Source organism: Giraffa tippelskirchi, chromosome 4, assembly GCF_054371585.1.
Source record: "Giraffa tippelskirchi isolate mGirTip1 chromosome 4, T2T-mGirTip1v1.2.pri, whole genome shotgun sequence".
Lineage (NCBI taxonomy): Eukaryota > Metazoa > Chordata > Mammalia > Artiodactyla > Giraffidae > Giraffa > Giraffa tippelskirchi.
In genome coordinates, this window is record NC_137278.1 from 13,824,813 (window position 1) to 13,844,624 (window position 19,812).

The 19,812-nt window shown below is 60.7% G+C and overlaps 1 protein-coding gene and 1 long non-coding RNA gene across 34 annotated transcripts in view; one reads left to right on the top strand and one right to left on the bottom strand.

The window, feature by feature from the left end:
• DAB2IP (DAB2 interacting protein) overlaps positions 1-19,812 on the bottom strand; it is a 208,807-nt gene that overhangs the window by 13,797 nt on the left and 175,198 nt on the right. For all 33 annotated transcript variants that reach the window (XR_014081865.1, XR_014081863.1, XR_014081864.1 and 30 more), the window contains 8 exons: positions 14,672-14,825; positions 12,965-13,063; positions 11,628-12,182; positions 8,598-8,742; positions 8,361-8,505; positions 5,663-5,899; positions 3,888-4,089; positions 1,262-1,440 (listed from right to left, as the gene is read on the bottom strand). Coding sequence is in view for 27 of the 33 variants with exons in the window: in XM_081588786.1 (XP_081444912.1) it covers positions 1,262-1,440; positions 3,888-4,089; positions 5,663-5,899; positions 8,361-8,505; positions 8,598-8,742; positions 11,628-12,182; positions 12,965-13,063; positions 14,672-14,825 (1,716 nt within the window). In the remaining 6 variants the exon portion in view is untranslated. The remainder of the gene's footprint in view (positions 1-1,261; positions 1,441-3,887; positions 4,090-5,662; positions 5,900-8,360; positions 8,506-8,597; positions 8,743-11,627; positions 12,183-12,964; positions 13,064-14,671; positions 14,826-19,812) is intronic.
• LOC145545091 (uncharacterized) lies at positions 13,225-18,768 on the top strand. Its single transcript, XR_014081867.1, has 7 exons — positions 13,225-13,909; positions 14,193-14,375; positions 15,128-15,186; positions 16,504-16,744; positions 17,651-17,773; positions 17,985-18,060; positions 18,493-18,768. It is a non-coding gene; the product is annotated as an uncharacterized LOC145545091 (long non-coding RNA).

The window sequence follows — 19,812 nt, forward strand, 5'->3', positions numbered from 1 at the left end:
GAAGGAGGCATGAAACCAGGTGGGCTTTGGAGGGAAGGATGGGGGGGTGGGTGTAGATGAACAGGCTCTGAGTGGGCTGGAGGCAGCAGGAACCTGGGGCTTCGATGTGGGCTTGGAAAGGAGTTGGCTTAACCTGGGATGGAGAGGACGTGCCAGTTGGGGGTGATGGGACAGGGCAGGGCAGGTTGTGGCCACTCGAGGCCACGGCACTTGGGGGCCGAGAAGAAGTGGACGGGGGAAGTAGGCGAAGTTGGGAGAAACCCGGACAAGCCCGGGGCCTGGGCCACCCTTCACACGCCCAGGTCAGGTCTCCTGACCTCTCGACCGAGGTGTGGCCCCACTTGAACTCTTGCTTTGCCTCACTGGGCAGGTTGTAGGGACGGCCCCTCAAGACTCAGAGGGACCCGGGGGGAAGAGGTGTCAAGGTCTCTGCATCTCCGGCCTCCTCCTGGGCCTCCAGTCCCTCACATCACATCCCCACGTTCGTGATCTCAATGCCCTTGCCTGCTAAAAGCCTGCCACTGCTGTCCCTACCACCTCAGAGCCAGACAGCACCCAGCTCTGCTGCTCCAGCCTCAGCCTCGTGAGCCGGTCCAAGATGGTCCTGCTGGACGAGGCGAGTGTTTGACTCCAAGTACAGGTAGCTCACTGTAAACGCTAAGGTCCTCGTCTTGACGTCAACACTCGAGAACATTCTGCCTCCCCCTCTACTACGTACTGATGGGGCACTCGTCCCAGCACTGGGGGTGCAGAGTGGGAACTGGGCCTCAGCATCTCTCTAGTTTCCTGGGGCTCCTAGTCTCTATGCCTCACAGAGTCACCTGAACTCCTCCTGAAAACACACCCTGGAGCTCCACTTCCAGAGACTCTGGTTCAGGCCCAGGAAATACTAGCTCATACACACCCAAAAGAGTGACTGTGACTAGTGCTGACTGGGACCAGTAATTGTTCTTAACAAAAGATACTGTCTTTCTCCAGGCCTTTATTTTTGTTAGTCCCTCTACCTAAAATGCCTTTTCCATCAATGGAAATATTACTTTTCCTAAGCTCAAAACTAAAGCGCTACCTCCTCTAGGAAGCCTTCCCTGATTTTGTCCAAATAGATTCTTACTCCTTAGGGCCCAAGGAACACCCTGAGTCTCATTTGGTTTGCTTCATAAACGCCACTATAGGTTTCCTCCTCCCCAAAGGAGACTGCAGATGGGCTCTGCCCTGTCTGTACATGCACCCCACCACACCCAGCACGTCTGGTGGCTCTTACCCAGAGAGGTCGTTCTCAATCACCATCTTCTGCAGCCCAGCTGAGATGCTGCTGCTGCCGGAGCCGGGCGTAGAAGCCAAGTCGTTGGTCCCTGCAAGTTGCCCACTGCCCGGGGTGCTCAGTGCTGTGTGGACGTCCCTCAGAATTCGAGGCAGAGGGCCCAGCTTGGATACGATGCTCTGCAAAGACACAGCAGGGGGCAGGTATGAGCCAGGGGGCCACCTGGGGAGGCCAAGTGCACTGGAGCAACCGTGTTCAAAATCACTAAGGAGCCAGTCAGAGATGCAGGCTTGCCCTCCCCTGCAGTCAGATTCAGTGGGTCTGGGAGGGGTAGGGAACCCAGAAATGACAAATTACATTTTTACCAGCTCCCTAGATTATCTCTGGGATGGGGGCAAGGCCCACAGGAAAACATACTAACCTAGTTCAAGCATTTCACCCTGGTCTGTCCTGCCTCAGTGACCCCAGAGAATCCTGGAGTTTGTTCCCCTACATCTCCCCATCGGAGAGGCTTCTGGGGAGGCCCCCTCCCACGTCACCTACTCCACAGGGCTGGCTGAGGCCTGACCCACTTTGACACCTGAGTCCCCGGGGCAATGGCCCAGGAACAGAGCAGGCACTCCTGCTCACCTGTCAGACAAACAAGCGGCCAGTCAGGCAGAGGGTGGTGCCTGGGCTTGTCTGAAGCCCACTGCCCTGGTTTAGATCGATGGTGGTAAAGGTTCTAGGCCAAGGGGCGGGGGACTCTGCCTTCACCTGGCTTATGTCCCGGCTTCCACTGAGGGCTGTGTGCAGAAAGCAAGCACGAAAACTCATGTGGTCCACAGAGGGGAGACGTGAGCAGCAAACAGCTCGACTTTAAATCCTGCTGCAACACTGTCAGCTGTGACAGCTGCAAACCACCGTCCATACCTCCCGCCTGGTCGTGCAGGTGTGGGGGATGGTGGCCCCCAACACAGAGGCTCTGCAAGTGGCAGAGTGACAGGTGTTGGCAGCTGTGGAGGAAGACAGGGCTCTGAGCCTCATTTCCATTGCTCCCTCCTGGGTCTCTAGGAGCCAAAGGGCAATGGACATAAAGAAGCAGAAACGACTGCAACAGCCGTTCATAGTGAAAAGCTGGGACTGATCTGAGTGTCCAATGAACTAAATGGTGCAGTCACATGATTGGACAGTCTGTGCCATTAGAAAGGTCACAGTGGTGTGTGGTACGTATGGTCGGGGAAAGATGCCCACAAGAGAAGAGTGAGCAATGCACGTGGCAGTGCATGCTAAGTTCTCACTTTAACAGAAAAGGGCAAGAACTGCTTGTGTGGGCACCTAACATGTGCACAGATGTAGCTAGAAGGCCACACACTAGACTGCCCTGAGTGCTCACCCCTAAGGATGGGGCAAGAGCAGGAGGCCTTCCAGCACTGGTTTAGCAGCAGCTACTTTTGTAATCAGCCCTAAATATTCATTGGAAGGGCAAATGCATATTAAAAAGCAGAGACGTTACTTTGCCAACAAAGGTCTGTCTAGTAAAAACTATGGTTTTTCCAGTTGTCATGTATAGATGTGAAAGCTGGACCACAAAGAAAGCTGAGCATTGAAGAGTTGATGCTTTTGAACTGTGGTGTTGGAGAAGACTCTCGAGAGTCCGTTGGACCACAAGGAGATCCAACCAGTCAATCCTAAAGGAAATCAGTTCCTGAATATTCATTGGGAGGACACTGATGCTGAAGCTAAAACTCCAATACTTTGGCCACCTGATGCGAAGAATTGACTCATTGGAAAAGGCCCTGATGCTGGGAAAGATTGAAGGCAGGAGGAGAAGGGGACAACAGAGGATGAGATGGTTGTATGGCATCACCGACTCAATGGACATGAGTTTGAGCAAGCTCTGGGAGTTGGTGAAAGACAGGGAAGCCTAGCGTGCTGCAGTCCACGGGGTCGCAAAGAGTCAGGCACAACTGAGCGACGGAACTGAACTGAACTTTTGTAAGATGGTCTCTCAGAGCCCTGGAAGGCAGCAGAGGTTCTGGAAGTAGGGCCTGGCAGCTGCTGCCCAGAACCTGCCCACTGTGTAGGCTGGGCCTGCTGGGGTCAGTGGAACCCAGGCCACAGCGCCTGCAGCAGTGTCAGAGGTGTTGAGGGAATGACCGTTTCAACAGATGGTCAAGGGCACTTCTGGAAAGTTTTGCAACTTGCTGCCTGACACATGGAGACACAGCATCTCCAGTCCATCTGTTTTGTATCAGTGGCCTTAAAATCCAGAGCAAGGACATCTTAGGAGATGGGAGCAGCTAGATCTGATCACACTTCCCAAGGGTAGGGAGCATGCCTTCACTCATGGATGCCATCCATTCAGAGGCACACCCGAGGCCCCAACACACAGAGCAGGCTCCCCCAGCAGGTGACCGTGCATGAACGTGGTGCTCCCCACGGAGGAAATGGGCCGACATCCCTCCCCAGCGCGTGCTGGCAGGGCCTGCACTGGACCCCTGGGCTCTGGTGCCCTGGTGGGGCCGCTGATCTCTACCGCACAGGCAAACCCTCAGACCTCATGGTTACTCTGGGAGGAGCAGCCTGGAGCTCCAGTGCCCTTTGGCCCACCCACCACCCCATCGTGGCCCAAGTGGAGAGGCACCTGCTCCAGCTGGCTGACAGCCTCCCAGAGCAGCGAGTGCAGGCTGGAGAGCTCGCGGCCCAGGTCGATGTAGCCCTCGAAGCCGGCCGTGTTGGAGATGGTCTCGGGGTTGGAGATCTCTAGCAGGAAGCGCTGCATGTTGGTCCACTCATGCTCCAGGAACTGGTTCATGAATGACATGTATTCTTCCTTGCTGCCAAACCTGGAGCCGAGCAGATGGGGTGAGCGCCCTGGGCCCCGCCCGGGAGCCCTCCAACTTCTGTGAGACAGCCTCACCCCCTGGGCTCCTATCCCTCCACTGTGGCTGCCTTCCATGCCACTTACTCCCTAGCCAGCCAACCCACATGGATTCAGGGCGCTCATGGCCAAGTCTGGAGACCCCTTCTGGACTTTTTGTTCCAGGATGTGGAATGTTCCATGGCCCTAACTCCACATTCACTGCCAGTCTCAGTCTCTCTCCTCTTTCCCTCCAAATGTCTGTGGCCCCTGGTGTGCAACTGACTCTCAAGCCACACTTGGCCAGGTCTCTCTGCTAAGCCTTCCGACACGTTCCTCTTCAGGCACCTCCCTCTGTCCTCAGCTCGGCCAAGTCTGCAGTCACCTTCGTCACCCCAAACCTGCACCCTCCTCCGGGGCTCCCCATCCCAAGGAGACTGATCCAGAAGCCTAGCTGTGTTCAACTGCTCCCTCTGCCTCCCCGACAACTGGCAAGGCCTGCTGGCCTCATCGTCTGATCACCCCACGACCTGCAGCCATGGCCTCCTGCATCACCATCACCTCCTGCATCATCCCTGACCAAATCCTTCCACCACTCTGCCTTTACTAGAATCATAACTCTGCTCTCCTCCTGGCTTCTTGGTTGCCAGTCTTGTTCCCTCTGCTCTTGGCCCCTCTGCTGCCAGGCTGAAGTTGGCAGGACTTGAAACAGATGAGGGCCACCTTGCTCAGAGCCCTCTGGCAGCTCCTGCCTGGCCTTCAAGTCCCTGCTGTCCTCTAGGGTGGTCTCCCACATCTCCCGACCTAGCACGTGACAATTCAGGAACAGCAGAGCATCTGGTCCCTCCCCGGCCTGTGCCTCTGTGCCTTTCGTCCTGAACTCAGCTGGGTAGTGCATCTTCTAGGAAGCCTCCCTCTCTCCTCTCCCAACAGGCGGATGGCCCTCCTAGGAGGCCACGCCCCTGTCCATCACCACTCTCCCTGCTGAAGTGCTGGCTCCGGGAGGGCGGGGACCAGTGGTGATTCATGGCCCAACCCCACGAAGGCCCGGAGGGGCTCCATCCACCCTTCATGAAAGCAGCTCTCCGAGCCAGCCCTTCCGTGTCCACCCACTCGCTCTAACGTACAGCAAGAACACTGAAGCGCTTCACGAACAGACGACCTTGGCAGCCTTAGACAAGGACAGTCTGGAGCCACCCGGGTGCCCAACCGCAGTGGACGGGTTCAGGAGACATGGGCCCTTCTCCCTTGAAGGCATATTAGTCACTCATGTCAAAAAGAAGCTTGTGAATGTTAAGTATGTGGGAGAATCCTTATGATAAAATGTTCATTCAAAGAGGCAGAAAGAAAAAAATACCTTGCTTCATCACCCTTGAAAACTAAGGAAACGCACCACAAAGGCATGTACCTTTAGGAGGGGAGCCTGGGGTGCAGAGGAGAGAGGGTGAGGAGGAGGGACCGAGGAGGCAGGGACGGGCCTGTCGCCCAGCCCAGCTCTGGGGCAGACCCAGCGTCCACGGACGGGCTCCAGCCTGCTGTCAGGGGGACGTGGCACTCACTTGGCGAAGTTGGCCAGGTTCTGGGTGACTTTGGCAATGAGGGTGAGCGTGCGGGCGGTGCGGTCGTCGGGGTACTCCTGCAGCAGGTTGAAGAGTGAGGGGGACATGATGGCCGGGCAGAGGAAGCGCAGGAACAGGGAGGCGCTGATGAGCCGCTCGCTGATGTCCGGCCGGCCGCGGCTGCTGCACTCTTGCCGCCAAGAGGCGAACACCTCCTTGAGCTCTCGGGGGAAGACGCTGTGTGGGGACAGGTTGGGGGGTGGGGGTGGGGAGGGGGTCAGTTGCCAGGCTGGGACCAGAGCAGGGACCTTGTTCTGGGTCTGATGGAACCGAGTTCTGTCCCGCTCTACCACAATGGCTACATGATGGCCCGATGCCCGAGTTCTCTGAGCCCACTCCTCCACCATCCACCATCCGCGGGGCAGGGACGCTGGGGGAGCCAGGCCAGCACAGGGCGGGGACGCCGAGGCCACAGACGGTGGGTCTCCCAGAGGGGCTGAGTGAGAGGGGATGTCAGCGCTGGGGCCAGGTCCCCCGGGGCTTCACCCCTGCCCCACCTGGCAGGCGTGGGGTCTTGGGCAGAGGGAGGGACACACAGCAGTAACAGAGCACCGCTCCTTGGTTCCTGTCCCCGGCTTTTGAGACGGACCCCCTCTGCTCCAATAACATTACAGGATCTGAGGTTCTCAGCAGAGCTGGGTGATCAAGACGAGGGGAGGATCCTAACCACAGGCTAAGAGCACAGCTCCTCGCTAACTCAGGTGTGGAGGGAAGCAGAGGCAGGGACCTCCCTAGGCCAACCTGGTGAGGGTGGGCAGGGCTCTCAGCACCTGGCTGGGGGCTCTCTCCCCTGGGCACCTCCACCCTGCCTCAGTGAGGCCCTACCAGGCCAGACTTTCAGAGGCCTTCCTATCTTTTTCACCTTGGAAGATGGGTGCTCCCTGAATCCAGCCTACACCTGGCTCTCTCACTAGCTCAAGGGTGCTCTGCCCCAGGGCCTGGCCCTCCCGGGGCTTCTGTCTCCTTGCTCCCACACTGAGAACAAGGCCACCCCTGCCGAGTTCACACAGCCATCTATCCGAAGGCGGGGACCCCCAAGGCCTTAAGCTGCTTTGATCAGCCTGAAAAGCTTTTGCCCAACAAGCCCAGCAGACTCAGGCAGTGAACGTGGCTGAAACAACAAGGACGTGGCCGGAGAGGAAGTGAGGGCAGGGACCTTTAGCCCTGGCCCTGAAGCATCTGGCACAGGACTGGGCAGGGGGTAGGCACTGAGTGATAACATCTATCAATGGCCTCGTTCAGAACTGAAGAGGGACCTCCACAAACGCCAGAAAGAGGAAATGGAAAACCATTGTCCATGGATATGTTTTCCTGTGTCCCACATCCAGCCCGCCCTGGGTGAAAACACAGCCCAAGGGTGGGAAGTGTGTTCCAGACTTCAAGCTCTCCGGTTGCCCCTCCTGGCCCGGTGCCAAGGGTCATTTTCAGCTTAGCCCAAAGGGTCAGGGAGGCCCCAGTGAGCACCTTGTGTAACCCTGGGGCAGGGGGACCTGGGCCGGCAGTGTTGACCCCACCGGCTCTGCCCCGACCCAAGGCTGTCGCTCTCCTCGCAGGCCTGCCTCTGCCTGTGCCTGTCCTTTGCGAGCAGCAAAACACCTCCAGGCCCCCCTGGTGCCCAGCCCTGAGCTGAGGAATCTGCCCACCCCCAGGGTGCTCTAGGCACTCTGATGGGAGCAGGGCTGTGAGCCAGGATGGCTGTGGGGGTGAGCCAAGCTTATCTGGTGACGTAATAAAGAAGGGCCACAGAGGGGAGCCAGACATGACAGCAAAGAACACGACCAAAGAAAGAAAACAAGCTACGGCTGGAGGTGGGACGGGGGAGCGGGGTCAGGAGAGCCACTCAGGTGGGGAAGGGAACGTAGGTCCTGAGCTGGAGCAGGGACCGAGGCAAAAACCTGGGCAGCTCCTCCAGTGTGAAAATAAAGCCACTTCTAGGGGCTGGTAGTATGGTCCCCTGGACAGTCACACAGCCATCTCTGATGAGACTGTACTAGTTCAGTGGCCACCATTCACACGTGCTGGGATGCTCGTCTTGCACGGAGTGGCCTGGGACTGACTGTGGTCCAGACTGCAGTCCTGTAAGAGCAGCCTGCCCTGCACACTTCCGCTCCTCTCCAGGGCCGCCAGGGGCCCACAGAACTCAGTTCTAGTAAAGCCCAGTCCTCCTCCTCGGTTCTCTACGGTCCTAGCAGGAGGCCCACCCGGTGTCCAGGCCCCACACAGGCACATGCTGGGGCCATCCCAAGCCTGTGACCTGAGCACCAGCTTCCATGGCCAGATGAGGCGTCCCAGGTGAAGCCATCCACACACCCCGCAGGTGCCTGAGCAGAGCCTTGTGTGTCCGGCTTCTTGTGCAGCCGCAGCACCTACAATGGTGCCAGGCATACCCACTGTTCAGCGTGTGTAAGGGACTGCCAGGTCTAAATCCTCTCTTCCTATTAAACCTCAGCTCTCTTGTTGGGAATGACAGAGGAGCTCCTTGCCGAGCTCTCGGGATAGGATGACATCCACAGGGGCCAGCCCAGTGCCCAGCATGCTCTAGGCACCCAGCCTACGCAGAAGGATGAGGGGAGAGGGAGGGATGCGGGGTGGGACCCTGGGCAGTAGAGGCCGAGCGGGCGTGGGGGGCAGCACTGACCAGTAGGAGTTGATGATTTTGCAGAAGGCCAGCTCGCAGCACATCTTGAGGTTGCCCTGGTGCTCGGGGAGGTCAGCGGCTGAGCACTTGCTTGGGTCCACTTCGCAGTTCTCGTCCGACTCGTACAGTGCTTTGATGAACTCCCCTGCGGCCAAAAGGGCAGGAGGGGGTGGTGAGGACACAATGGGCATGCCCCACCCCGACCCTCTTGCCCCTCAGTCGGCCCACACCCCCTACCTAGTGCGTCCTGCAGGTACTTCTGGCCCACCAACTTGAGGTACTCCTCAATGGCCTTGGTGGCCAGTGTGTTCTCCCGGAAGATGAGGTGCTCGTTGTCCCCACAGCGGTCCACCTCCGACATCATCAGGTCAGTCAGGAAGTCCTGTAGAGCCAGGTGAGGAGAGTGGAACCTGAGAAGACCTGGCAGGTAAGGCCCCAGGGGTCCAGACCCGTGCTCCCTGGCCAGGAGCCCCTGCTCCGTGAGGCTGCTCCATCGCCAAGCTGCTGGGTCCCACCTGTGGGGGCTTCTGGGGCGTGAGGGCAGGGCAGCCTGATGAGGGGATGTGGTGACCTCTGAGCTGGACCCCGAATCAGGGAGGCAAGAGCCCCCGCATCATGGCCAGACCAGTGGGATTCAAATCTCTGCTCAGCCCTGCCCAGGCCTGATGGGGTGACCGAAAAGAGCACCCCCACCCCAGGGCTGAAGAGGACAGACAGGCTGTCCTGCCCCCTTGTACAAGCAGCTACGACTGTCCACCCATCACTGTGATGAGGTCTCCCACGCCAGACACGGGCTCATTCTGTGCAGCCTCACGGGGAAGGAAAACGAGAGGCAGAGGCAGGCCAGCTGCCTTGGAAGGCGGCGAGCCGGTGCTCAGACAGAGGGAGACGGACCTCGGTTTGGGTGGGAAGGTGGCCCTGGTTACAGCACAGCTCCTCGGGCAGACCCAGGAGGGAGTCTGAGTCCACGCCTTCCCTCCTGACTGCAGGGAGGCTCACAGGAACCTGCTGCACCCATCCAGGTGGAAACACCCCCCACCTCGGAGCCTGCGCCTCCTCACACCCACAGCCAGCCTTGTGATCTGGGGAGGGGAGAGGACAGGCAGGGGGCAGAAGTCAGGGACCCGGGGGCAGTGGGGGCACAGGGCAGGGGCTGGCCAGCACAGAGGCCGGGTGGCTGGCGTTGCGTCGGGGCTGATGCTCAGGAAATGCCTCGCCCAACGTGCCCAACTTCAGGGCCCTCTGAAATCACAAGTGGGCCTTGAAATACAGAACTGAACTCTGGGCCCTGGAGATCCGGTTGGCCAACGGAGAAACAGGAGGGCCAGGGTGAGGAGTGGCAGTTGGTCTCTCCGGGGACCACACAGCCTGAGGACTCTTCCTGACCACCGGTGACCTCTAGGGCCTCCTCTGAACACAGAGCAGCAGATGTCAGTACTGTGTGTACTGCTCTGCTCATGCCCACGGGCCCTCCTGAACTCCTGGGGCAGGTGCGAGGCCCTGGTGGGGATGAGGAGGGGCTGTCCTTAGAGCCAGGACCCGAAGGGGTTGGGAACCAGGCACAGAACAGGAAACTGACCTGTCCAAGGCCACACAGCTACCGGGACCAAATCTGGCCTGAGTGTCTTATTATCCAGGTCCCATTTCTCCTACTGCACTGATTGGGGGTGGGGTGGGGGGAGAGATGACAGGGGGCAAAGCATGCCCAAGGCCCTCTCCCAAGACTCGGAGCCCTCGGCACGTGCTCTGGAGACAGGCATCTCACCCCTTAGCTCCCCAGGGGCTCGGAGCTCAGATGCATGTCACCCCAGCAGCCTGAGTCACTCCCCCACCCAACAGAAGATCCACTGAGGAGCTAGAGCCCCGGCTTCCGTCTCCTTCCACAATGAGCACCCTGATTTCTCCTGTCTCAGCTGTGAGCCTGAGAGCAAAGGTCCCTTCAGATCAGAGTCAGCCTCCCAGGCCGGCCCAGCCCTCGGGGGCCACTTACTGAAAGGAGAGACCTAGAGGCAGAAAGGAGGCCGCTGGAGTCCCTGCTGCCTCCCTTGCTCTAGCTCACCCTCTGGGGCCAGGGGAGGTGGTCCAAACAGAGGAATGGAGTGCCCCACCCCCATGGAGACCACCTTTCCTGATCCCCCACCACGAGCCCAACAAGTAGGGGCTCTGAAGGGCCCCAAGGAGACCAAGGCCTTCTGGATCAGGCAGAGAGAGATAATAAGAGCCCTGATGGACTGTGCACCCTGGGTTCTGCCTGGGGACTGAGGCCTGACCTCCAACCTGTGTCTCCCCCCAGCCCAGGCTGAGGGCTCGGGACCCTGACCAGGGAGGGCAGTCCCTCACCCCCACCACAGGCCACAAGCCATGCCATGTCTGGAGGGCAGAGGCTCCCCCCTGGGGCAGGCACCTAAGGCCTTCTGCAGCATGGATGGACCCCACGTTCAGCCTTTCTCCACCGCACCGCCTTTGAGCAGCTTCCCCAAGGCCCCCCCAAGGCAGGAGGCAGGGTGGAGAGGAGACCCACGGAACCATGTTCTGCTGTGCTAGGCAGGTAGGCATAAGGAGCCTTCCAGAAGGAGCCGACCTGTCTGCAAAGACCAGTGAGTGGGTGGGGCTGGGTGTGGCCTGGCAGGGAGGCAGGTGGAAGGCAGTGGGGAGGACAGCGGGGGCCCTCCAACCGTAGAGCAGGGCCTGCTGGAGGGCTCGGGCAAGCTCTGCTCCAGGGGGCTCTGGAGCTGGGGCAGCTGCCCACCAAACAGACGGCTGCGACGGTGACTGTGTGCCCCGTGTGTGTGCACTGGGAGTGAGGGGGAGTCTGGGGCTCAGACAGCGGCTGCACCATGGCCGTCACCAGCTAGGATGTGTGATGAACTCAACACCTTACCAGATGGGTGTGTCTGGGTCGCTGGGACCCATGTGCCGGCAGAGGTGGGCCTCGTGGCCTGCTCCCTTGGAGCCTCAGGGAGGGGCTGGCCCTCTGGGGCAGCGGGGAGGCCCTAAACCCACTTCCTCGCTGCAAGCCGTGTTGCAGACCACGGGCTCCATACCCGCCTCTGCGATCAGCTCCAACTACGGAGGGGGTGCACGAAGCCCCCACCCTTTGGGATGCAGCTCCTGATTTAGGGGGCCCACCTAGCTATGACCGATGCCTCCAGCAGAGCTGAAATCCATGACGTGAACGTGGGGACCGGCTGGTCATCTGGCACCTGTCCCCCGGCCTTCCACGGGGCCCTTTGGAGGTGGCGTCCTGCCCAAGGCCCGCGCACCTACCTTCACCTTGCCCGTGCTCTGCAGGATGTGCACCAAGGCCGACGCCATCTCCTCCTTGGTCTTAGCGCTGAGGATGGGCTCGAGGGCGGCGCAGAGCCCCAGGTAGTGGTTGGTGATGTGCTCAGCGAACTCCTTGTACATCTCCATGGGCAGGATGGTGATGGTCTGGTAGCGGGCCTTGATGCGGATCATGGGCCCGGGGCCCTTGCCGCCCTTGGGGTTGGGCGTCACCACTGGGTACCACTTCTCCACGAACTGCCGGCCAGCCACGGAGGCGGCGGGCAGGCTCACCAGGCCCAGGTAGCTGCTGCGCTCTTTCTTCTTCTTCTTGTCGGTCTCGCGGTACAGGTGGACGGTGACCGTGCGCAGGGGCGGCAGGTTGTGGAACTCGAAGTGCTCGCCCCAGAAGACGTTGTCGGTCTTGAGCTTGCCCGTGGTGCGCGCGTACAGCACGTCGTCCAGGCACAGCTCGCACAGGTACTTCTTCTTGGCCGGCAGGTCCTTAGCCTCGATCACCCACAGCTTCAGAATGTGCTCCACACGCCGGCTGTTGTCCTGCACACACATTTGGGGTGGGAGGGGGGCGCAGTTACCAGGAGCCTGGTGCCTGGTCCCCTGCCCAGCCCGGAGCCAGGAAGAGCACTCAGAACTGGTCAGGGCCAGCTCTAGAGTCTGAAGGACGTGGGGCCAGATCTCTGCTCTGCCTCGTACACTAGCTCACTGACCTCGGGCAAGCGACCATCTATGACCGTCTAAGCCTTAAGTCCCTCTGTCGTGCAAGTCTGCAAGCCGAGAGCAAGTTAAGAGGCCAGCACGATGCCTGGCACGTGGCAGCCGCTGACTGGATCTTGGGCAGCTTGCTAGTCCGCAGAGTCACATGGAGACAAGCGCTGCTGAGGTCCTTCCTGAGTGATGGCAGGGTGACCAGGACTCAGCTCCAAGCCAAGTTGGCCAGAAGCAGTGATGACAGCTGGGGAGAGGCCTGGGGGCAGTGTGAACACCGGGCAGTGGGTGCCAGCCTGGGCTGGCAGTGCTTGCCTGGAGGAGGGGACTGGTGGCTAAGCTAGACTCGGAGGGCTGGGCAGGCATTGGCCATGGTGGGTAAAGGGGGCACAAGAGTTCCAGACAGGATACCGGCATTCAAAAGGCCAACCCTGGGTTCTCTGGCCCAGCTTCCTCAGTGTGCAGCTCAGCCTCTTTCCGAGCTCAGCACTATAGCCCGCTCCAGCCCCAACCACACCCCAGTCCCAGCCCCCTCCAGAGACCCCGCTCTCTGCTCTCTCGAGTCGGGGTCCAGCCTCCACCCCGTGCTCTGGGGGCCGGGGACACAGGCCCACCTTGTTGGGATGCACGGCTCGCCGCAGGTTCTCCATCCACTTATCCCGCTCGGCTGCTGACCGGCAGGAGAAGCACTTGCTTCCCGAGGACGTCGTCACCTGCAGAGGCAGCACAGTGTCACGGGGAGGGGAAGGCACGATGGAGGACCTCCAGGGCTAGGGGGGGAGGAGGGACTCCGGCTGCCAGGTCTGATAGCACCGCAGCCTCAGGGAGGAGGCAGGATGAGATGCCCAGTGCCCCCTGGATTTTATGTTTGCAGGTGGTGCCCCGAGGCCTGTGGTCCCAGAGCAGGACAGTGACAGGACGGTGGCCAGCTCCGTGCCAGCTGGCACCTGAGCCCTGCCTCGGGACCTCTGTCCTCAGGAAAGCATCTCTCTGAGTCCACCCTCATTCTCCTGGAGATGGTGGAGACAGAAGGCACAGGCATGAGTCAGAGAGCACTGAGGTCTCCCTCTAGTGCTGGAGCCACAGGCACCCAGGAGACAACCCTGGGTCCATGTGAGGGTCGCCTCGGTCCTCAGCTGACACCTGCTGACGATGCTTCTCTTGCTGAGTGTGACGGCAGTGGTGATCACAGAGGGCTAACCTATTTGGGACCGGACTAGAGAACTGAGAATGGTCTCTCTGGGTGTTCTGGGCCCTGGGGTCTGTCCTGGAACCCTTCCCCTCCCCACCCTTTCTGGCTTGCTCACCCTCCAGGCTTCTCTGGGCGAGGGAGCCCAGCCCAAGCTGCTCCTACTCTGTCCCGCTGTCCCCTGCACCTCGCGGAGGGCCCTATCCAGCCATTCACGGGCCACACAAACCACAGCATCCCCTGCTGTGCACAAGCGGGTACTAGCACCAGGCTCCCCCTGCCCCAGACAGAGAAGTCGGAGTCCAGAAGGAATCCAGCGGGGCCAGGAGTCCTGAACCAGAAATAGCACCCAAGGGGGCACGGGGCTGGGGTAAGTGCCAGGTACCACTCCAGTCTCCTCCTGGAGCTGGGAGCGCCAGGAGGTTGCCACAGCAGTTCCAGGCTCATGCCTCTATCGGAAAGCTCCCCTAATTATACAAGATCGTCGGGGTGGGAGGCTTCCCAGAGACAGAGGTGGGAAGAGAAAACGAATAATTAGAGAGGCAATTAGGAACTCCCAGGAACACCTGCGACATTAGTTACCCGGGTCCTGACTTGGCCTCGGGCTACCAGGGTGAGCTCTGACATCTCTGGGATGGATTCCCCGTCTACAGGAGGCACTGGACAGGGATCCCCAGGGAACAGCCGGACCGGGCGGGGTGGCGGCCCCTCTGCCCTCACACCTCGGGTCACAGAACGGCGGGGCAGGAAAGATCCTGGCTCTCACCATGCAGAAGCCAGAGAAGGGGGTGTTCTCTCCATGGCCCCACATGGCACTGGAGGGGTTCTGCAGAGAGGTGAGCAGGTTGAAGCCATTCCACATACGCCGTGAATCCGTTCCACCTGCTCAGGCCTCCTGCACATCCCCACGTGGGGGACAGTGCTGGTCAGTCTCCAAGGAGACCACACGGCAGGAATGAAGACCCCGTCTCCCAGCTCCACGTGGTCTCCTGGGAGCCCAAAAGCTCTGACGGTTTCTGGCCACTGCCCCAAAGAGTGGAGGCCACAGGACACTCCAGGAGGGCGGTGGAAGGAGACCTGGCCTCCTGTGGGAGGACACCTGGGCCCGCCCCGCCCGGCCCCCTGAACCCACCTCGAAGCAGTAGTCCTGGCCTAGGATGCTGCTGTGCACGGGCTTGATGACCACCTCCTCCTCCATGCTGAGGTCCAGCGCCTCCACCGCGCTGCTGGGGCTGAGCAGGGACTCGTGGGAGCGAGACTCTTTCAGCCTGGGCATCAGATGAGACCTGGGGGTGGGCGGCAGGGGTGTCAGGTCAGCCTGCCCTGTCCCCTCCCTTCCCCTCTCCTCCCAGGAGGCCTGCCCAGAAGCCCCTGCAGAGGTAATCACACCCCTCAACGCCCACAGTCCTTTCTGTCTTAAGGCAGATTCGGGGGGCGGAGGTGGTGGTGGTGATGGTGGTGCTGGAGTCAGAGACCCGCAGGGAAGAGCAGACCCGACCCAGGCAGCCTTCTGGAGTCGGGTGCCTCCCCCACCCCCCTGGTGCCCTTGCAAGATAGAAGCAATAGCCCTGTCCCAACATTTCTTCAGGCCACCACTGCCGACGGAGCCCTTTCTCATACACCAGCAGACCCACCCACTGGCCCCAGGTGAGGCAGGAGTGCCATGGGACTCTGTGCTCCCTTCTTACACCCAAGGACCATGGGCTCAAAACAGAAGGGGTGGAGCCGTCTCTGCAGTGCTGAGAGGCACTCAGTGAGAGCTAAGAGGCAGACAGGGTGTGTGGGCTGGGGCTCGGGGGCCAGGCCAGGGTCGGGGGCCCAGCACTGACGGGCCCTGACAGACATGGCCATGGACCTGGGCCCACTGCTCACCTGCTGTGTGGCCTGAGCAAGTCATTTCCCTGAGCCTTGGTTTCCCTGGCCCTTTCCACGGAAAACATCTCAGACGGCACCTGGTGCCTGATGGAAGTCCACTCAGAAAGGCAAAGGTCCCTTTCCAGAGTCAACAGGACACACCAGGCAGGACATCAGGGCCCCTCTCCCACAGCTGGGGCACAGGAAAAGCCAGAGGACCAGCCAGGCCTGCTAAGACCACCCCAGGGCAGAGGCTGGGCAGGCCGCAGCCCTTTTCATGTCCAAACTCTGAGCTTAGCTCACCAAGACCTCCCCAACTCCAACACCCTCCAGCTATTCAGCTCCTGGCCTCCGAGGGTTAAGCCATCACCTCTCCCTGCCTCGCCAAAAAAGACCCTCCCTCACTCAGGTCAGTGAGGCGTGGTAGGACCACCACACATCTCCCCGCAGGGCACACACCCTGGAACCCATTTCCATAAGCACCTACAGTAAGAGGAGCTGAGGCCCCTATGTGTGGACCCAGGAATTCAGAGATGAGCTAGACCAGCCCTACCCAGAAGGCATCACAGGATCACAGGCTGGCTGACAGAGGCCACCCTCCAGGCCCAACACTCTGCATCTCCCCTGGCAACGGTCCTCATGTAGGTGCAGCATGGGAGTCAGAGCTGGAAATGGGATCTCAGCTCTTGTGGACCCCACAGCCCCACCAAGAGACTCAGTCAGGCTCCCCCTAAGTGCTCCCCCATGCCCAGCGGGAAGCAGGCACAGAGCAGGGCTCCAGTTGGTCGCTGGAGCCGAGCCAATGCCCTCAGGCAGGACTTCTGAAGGCTCCCAGGGGAATGGACCAGGGGAAGCTGTGAGACAGGCTTAAAGCTGATTGGAACACACCCAAACCTCCCCAGGACCCACTCGAGAACTAAGGCCAATGGCATGCACAGCTGTGGTGCCCCTGCACCTCCAGTGCCCTCTCTGGGAGGCAGCACTGCGTACATGCAGACACACACACACACTGCCATGCCACTCCGCTCCACACGAGGTGCTGACAGCCTTCTTACCATGACAAGCTCCCTGGGTCCTGCTCGAGTGGCCCAACCTCCTTTCCCCTCCTAGAGCTGACCAGTGTTGTGGATAGAGCTGCCGTCCACTGAGCTGAGATTCCACCCTGGGCCTCCCTCCTGGAACGCGGCTCCATACCTCAGTGCAAGGGACGCCCTGCCTCAGATGCCAGGGAAATCACCCAGCCTCGGATGGGCCGGAACTCATGCCCCCAGACCAGCTGTCCGGGGCTGAAGACCCAGCCCACCGGCCAAGATCGGGCTGCTTTCTGGCCCAGCCGGGAAACCCCAGCCAGGTAAGATGCTGGGAGCAGGGCGGGTGGAGCACAGACCCAGGAAGTTTGGGGAGGAGCTGGCAGGCTGGGGCCGCCTCCTGCCTGGGGCACCTGAACCAGCCAGCTGGAGAGAGGCAAGGGAGACCCGTTCTACGGACTGGGCCTGCCCAGGAAGACCTCAGGGGGGTCCTGGTTCTACAGCCCCAGGAGGCCTGGCACGCCCAGGCCAGACCCCAAAGCAGTCAGAGCCTCCTGGAGCCTGTGGCTGCGACCGCTCCTCCTCCTTCCCCACCATCCTGCTCCACGAACATGCCCCGGCTGGCCCGGGCCTCACTGGGAAGGTTTCTGACGGCACAGAGGTGCTGTGGGAAGCTTGTGGCTGAGGCATCCTGGCCCAGCCCTGACCCTCCCCACCTCCCAGGGAGTCTCAGGACCTGGAGCAGGGGCCCCACCCAGCCCCCTGCAGCCCAAGCTGACCAGGAGGAGGAGGAGGAGGAGGAGGAAGGGGTGGGGGGGCCAGGGAGGCCCAGTGGCCACTCCTAGATCTCCCAGGTGCTTCTGGGACCGGAGTCAAGGGCTGGGCTCTGACCACTGCCCCACGATGGGGAGGCCCAGTGGGCCTGTGCTCTGACTCACATGCAGACTCTCAGTCTTCCCTCTCACCTGCAGTCTACCTGCACCCAAGCTCCCCACAAGGCTTGTGGGGGGAAAGGGGCACCTATCCATCAGGCCCTGGCATGCAGCTCTGGGCCCAGAGGGGAGCCGGTCTGATGTGACCTTGCAGGGTGGGACCTCCTGGCAGAAGGAGTTTGTCCATGGAAGTGACCGATAAAATGACTGACTGGGGCTCAGGGAGGGGAAAAGGTCATGTGGTCACTTCCTGGACCCAGGAGGCCCACCTCACAGCCTAAGAACCACCTCTTCCAGGAAGCTGGCCAGCCCTGTTCCAGGCCTACAGTACAGCACCCCTAATACTCCACTCAGGGACTCCGGCCCCATCCATCACCACGGCAGGCCTTGACCCAGCCCGCTTCTGCTCCGGCCAGCATTGTTGAGTACTTCCTTTCTCACCTCCAGCCCCTGCCTTATCCCAGGCTGGGCCAGAAGCCCATCTGGGGAGGGAGGGAGGGCAAAGGACACCACAGGCTGCCAGACTTCACGGGGGCAGTGAGCGGGCACAATGTCCCTTCCCAGGAAGCTTGGTAAGGAGATGAGAAGGTGCCCCGCTCCTGCACTGCTCATGGGCACCTGCCTCCCCTAGGCCAGGGCACTCAGCTGGTGACATTCCACGGCACACAACTCTGCCAGGAACACTCATCTGCCCATTTCACAGAAAGGTAAGATGGGCTCAGGGAGTGGCAGTCCCTGCATCTGCCCAGGGCTCCTGCTGGCAGGGGGACCGGTTGGTCAGGGAGCCCCGCCCATGGCTGTCCTGTGTGGTGTGGGGGCCTGGGCTTGGGAGCCATCGTATGCAAGGCCCACACCTGGGTCAGGCCCTTTCCTGCTGCCCTGAGGCTGGGGTGGGAGAGAAGGTGACCCAGTATGCCCACCGCGTGGCCTCTCCCAGGGACCTCCCGTGGTTTCTGGGGACCAGAGTCTCTCGGTCCTCAGCAAGATGGCACTGAAGAGGGCAAAGGCCTTCGCGGGGGGCTCTGCCCACGCAGGTTGCCCCCACAGCCCAGGTTTGGGCTACTTCTCACCCAACCCTGCCAGGGACACTGCATGACCGCCTCGGGTCAGAGAGGCTACAGAACCGGGTCTCACCGCAGGGCTGTGGGCTCCCCTCCTTCCCGGGCCTGGCCTGCCCTGGGCTGTGCCCGCAGGCGACCTCATACACAGCGCTTGGCTGAGTCGTCACAGACTGAGAGGTGGACACAGACCTGACCCCGGAAAGGCCTCCTCTGAGAAGGCAGGTGACCTACCCAGGGTCTCAGCTCCCTCCTGGTGTCACTTCGCACCCCAGCAACCCCCACCCCCAGGGACCCCTTCCTTATCTGAAACAGAAAGGACTCTGTCTCAAATGGAAATAAATGGTAACAGGCACAGAGGATGGTTTGCAGGGAGAGGCACTCCCCAGGCATTGGAGTCACGAAGAGGGAGTTTCCCGTCAAGACCATATGAGCTCAGCTGCAGCCGTGCTGGCCAGGGTCCACCTCACCCTGGCTCCTCTGCCCCGGGAGTCACGGTTCCCTCGGGCAGGCCTCCGGGCACCCAGCAAAAGCACCTCTTCTTCCAGGCAGCCTTCCCAGACTCCCTGGGCAGAGATGGACCCCGAACCCTGACATTTATCAGGCTGTGCTAGAAGGCTCGTAGCAGAGGGGTCTCCTCGCCAGGCAGGAGGCTTCTTGTTGGGAGGGAGGCATCTGGAGCAGGGCTAAGATTCAGGGCCCCGGAGTTCTAGGGCCAAGGCTCCAAGGTCAGCTGAGTCAGGGGGAGGGAAGGAGGACAGTCCTCTCAGCCCTCAGACGCTGGTGAGTAGGAGAAGGGACAAAATGACCCAAGCTCCAGTCTCAGGGGCAGCCGCACCTCGAGATCGTCCCAGACCCTGCTGATCTCTGGACCCTCAACAGTCCCCCAGCCCCTGGAGGTCCCCATGTCCCCCCTTCCCAACCTGGGCCAGCTGCTCAGGAGGCCTTTACCCGTATTCTCCACGCATGGAATTCTCACACTTCTCGGAAAGGAAGAATCGGGGGATGCCACAATTCTCAGGCCACAAGCAGGAGAGCCAAGGCCATGGGAGAGGAAGGCTGCCCTGACCTCCCCTGCCTCTGAGCGGTGTCCTGGTTCAGACCTGGGGGTAGTTGAGGAGGGGACGGCACCCTCCCACCGGATGGGCCCCTTTGCCCTGCCCCTGCAGTCTCACAGTGCTTCAACCTGGGGTTGAGCCCTCCCTGCAACTCTACCCCCACACAGCACACCCCAGCAAGTGACCCAGACCCTCCTCTGCGGCAGGTCCCAGGCCAGCCAGAACTCCCACCCTCTGGCAGCCTCTGCCTGCGCTGTCTCCTGAATGCGTCCCACCTTCCCCTCTAGTCTCTCTCACCCGACAATAGCCTTCTTTCTCGGCCTTCAAAGCTCAGTCTGAACAT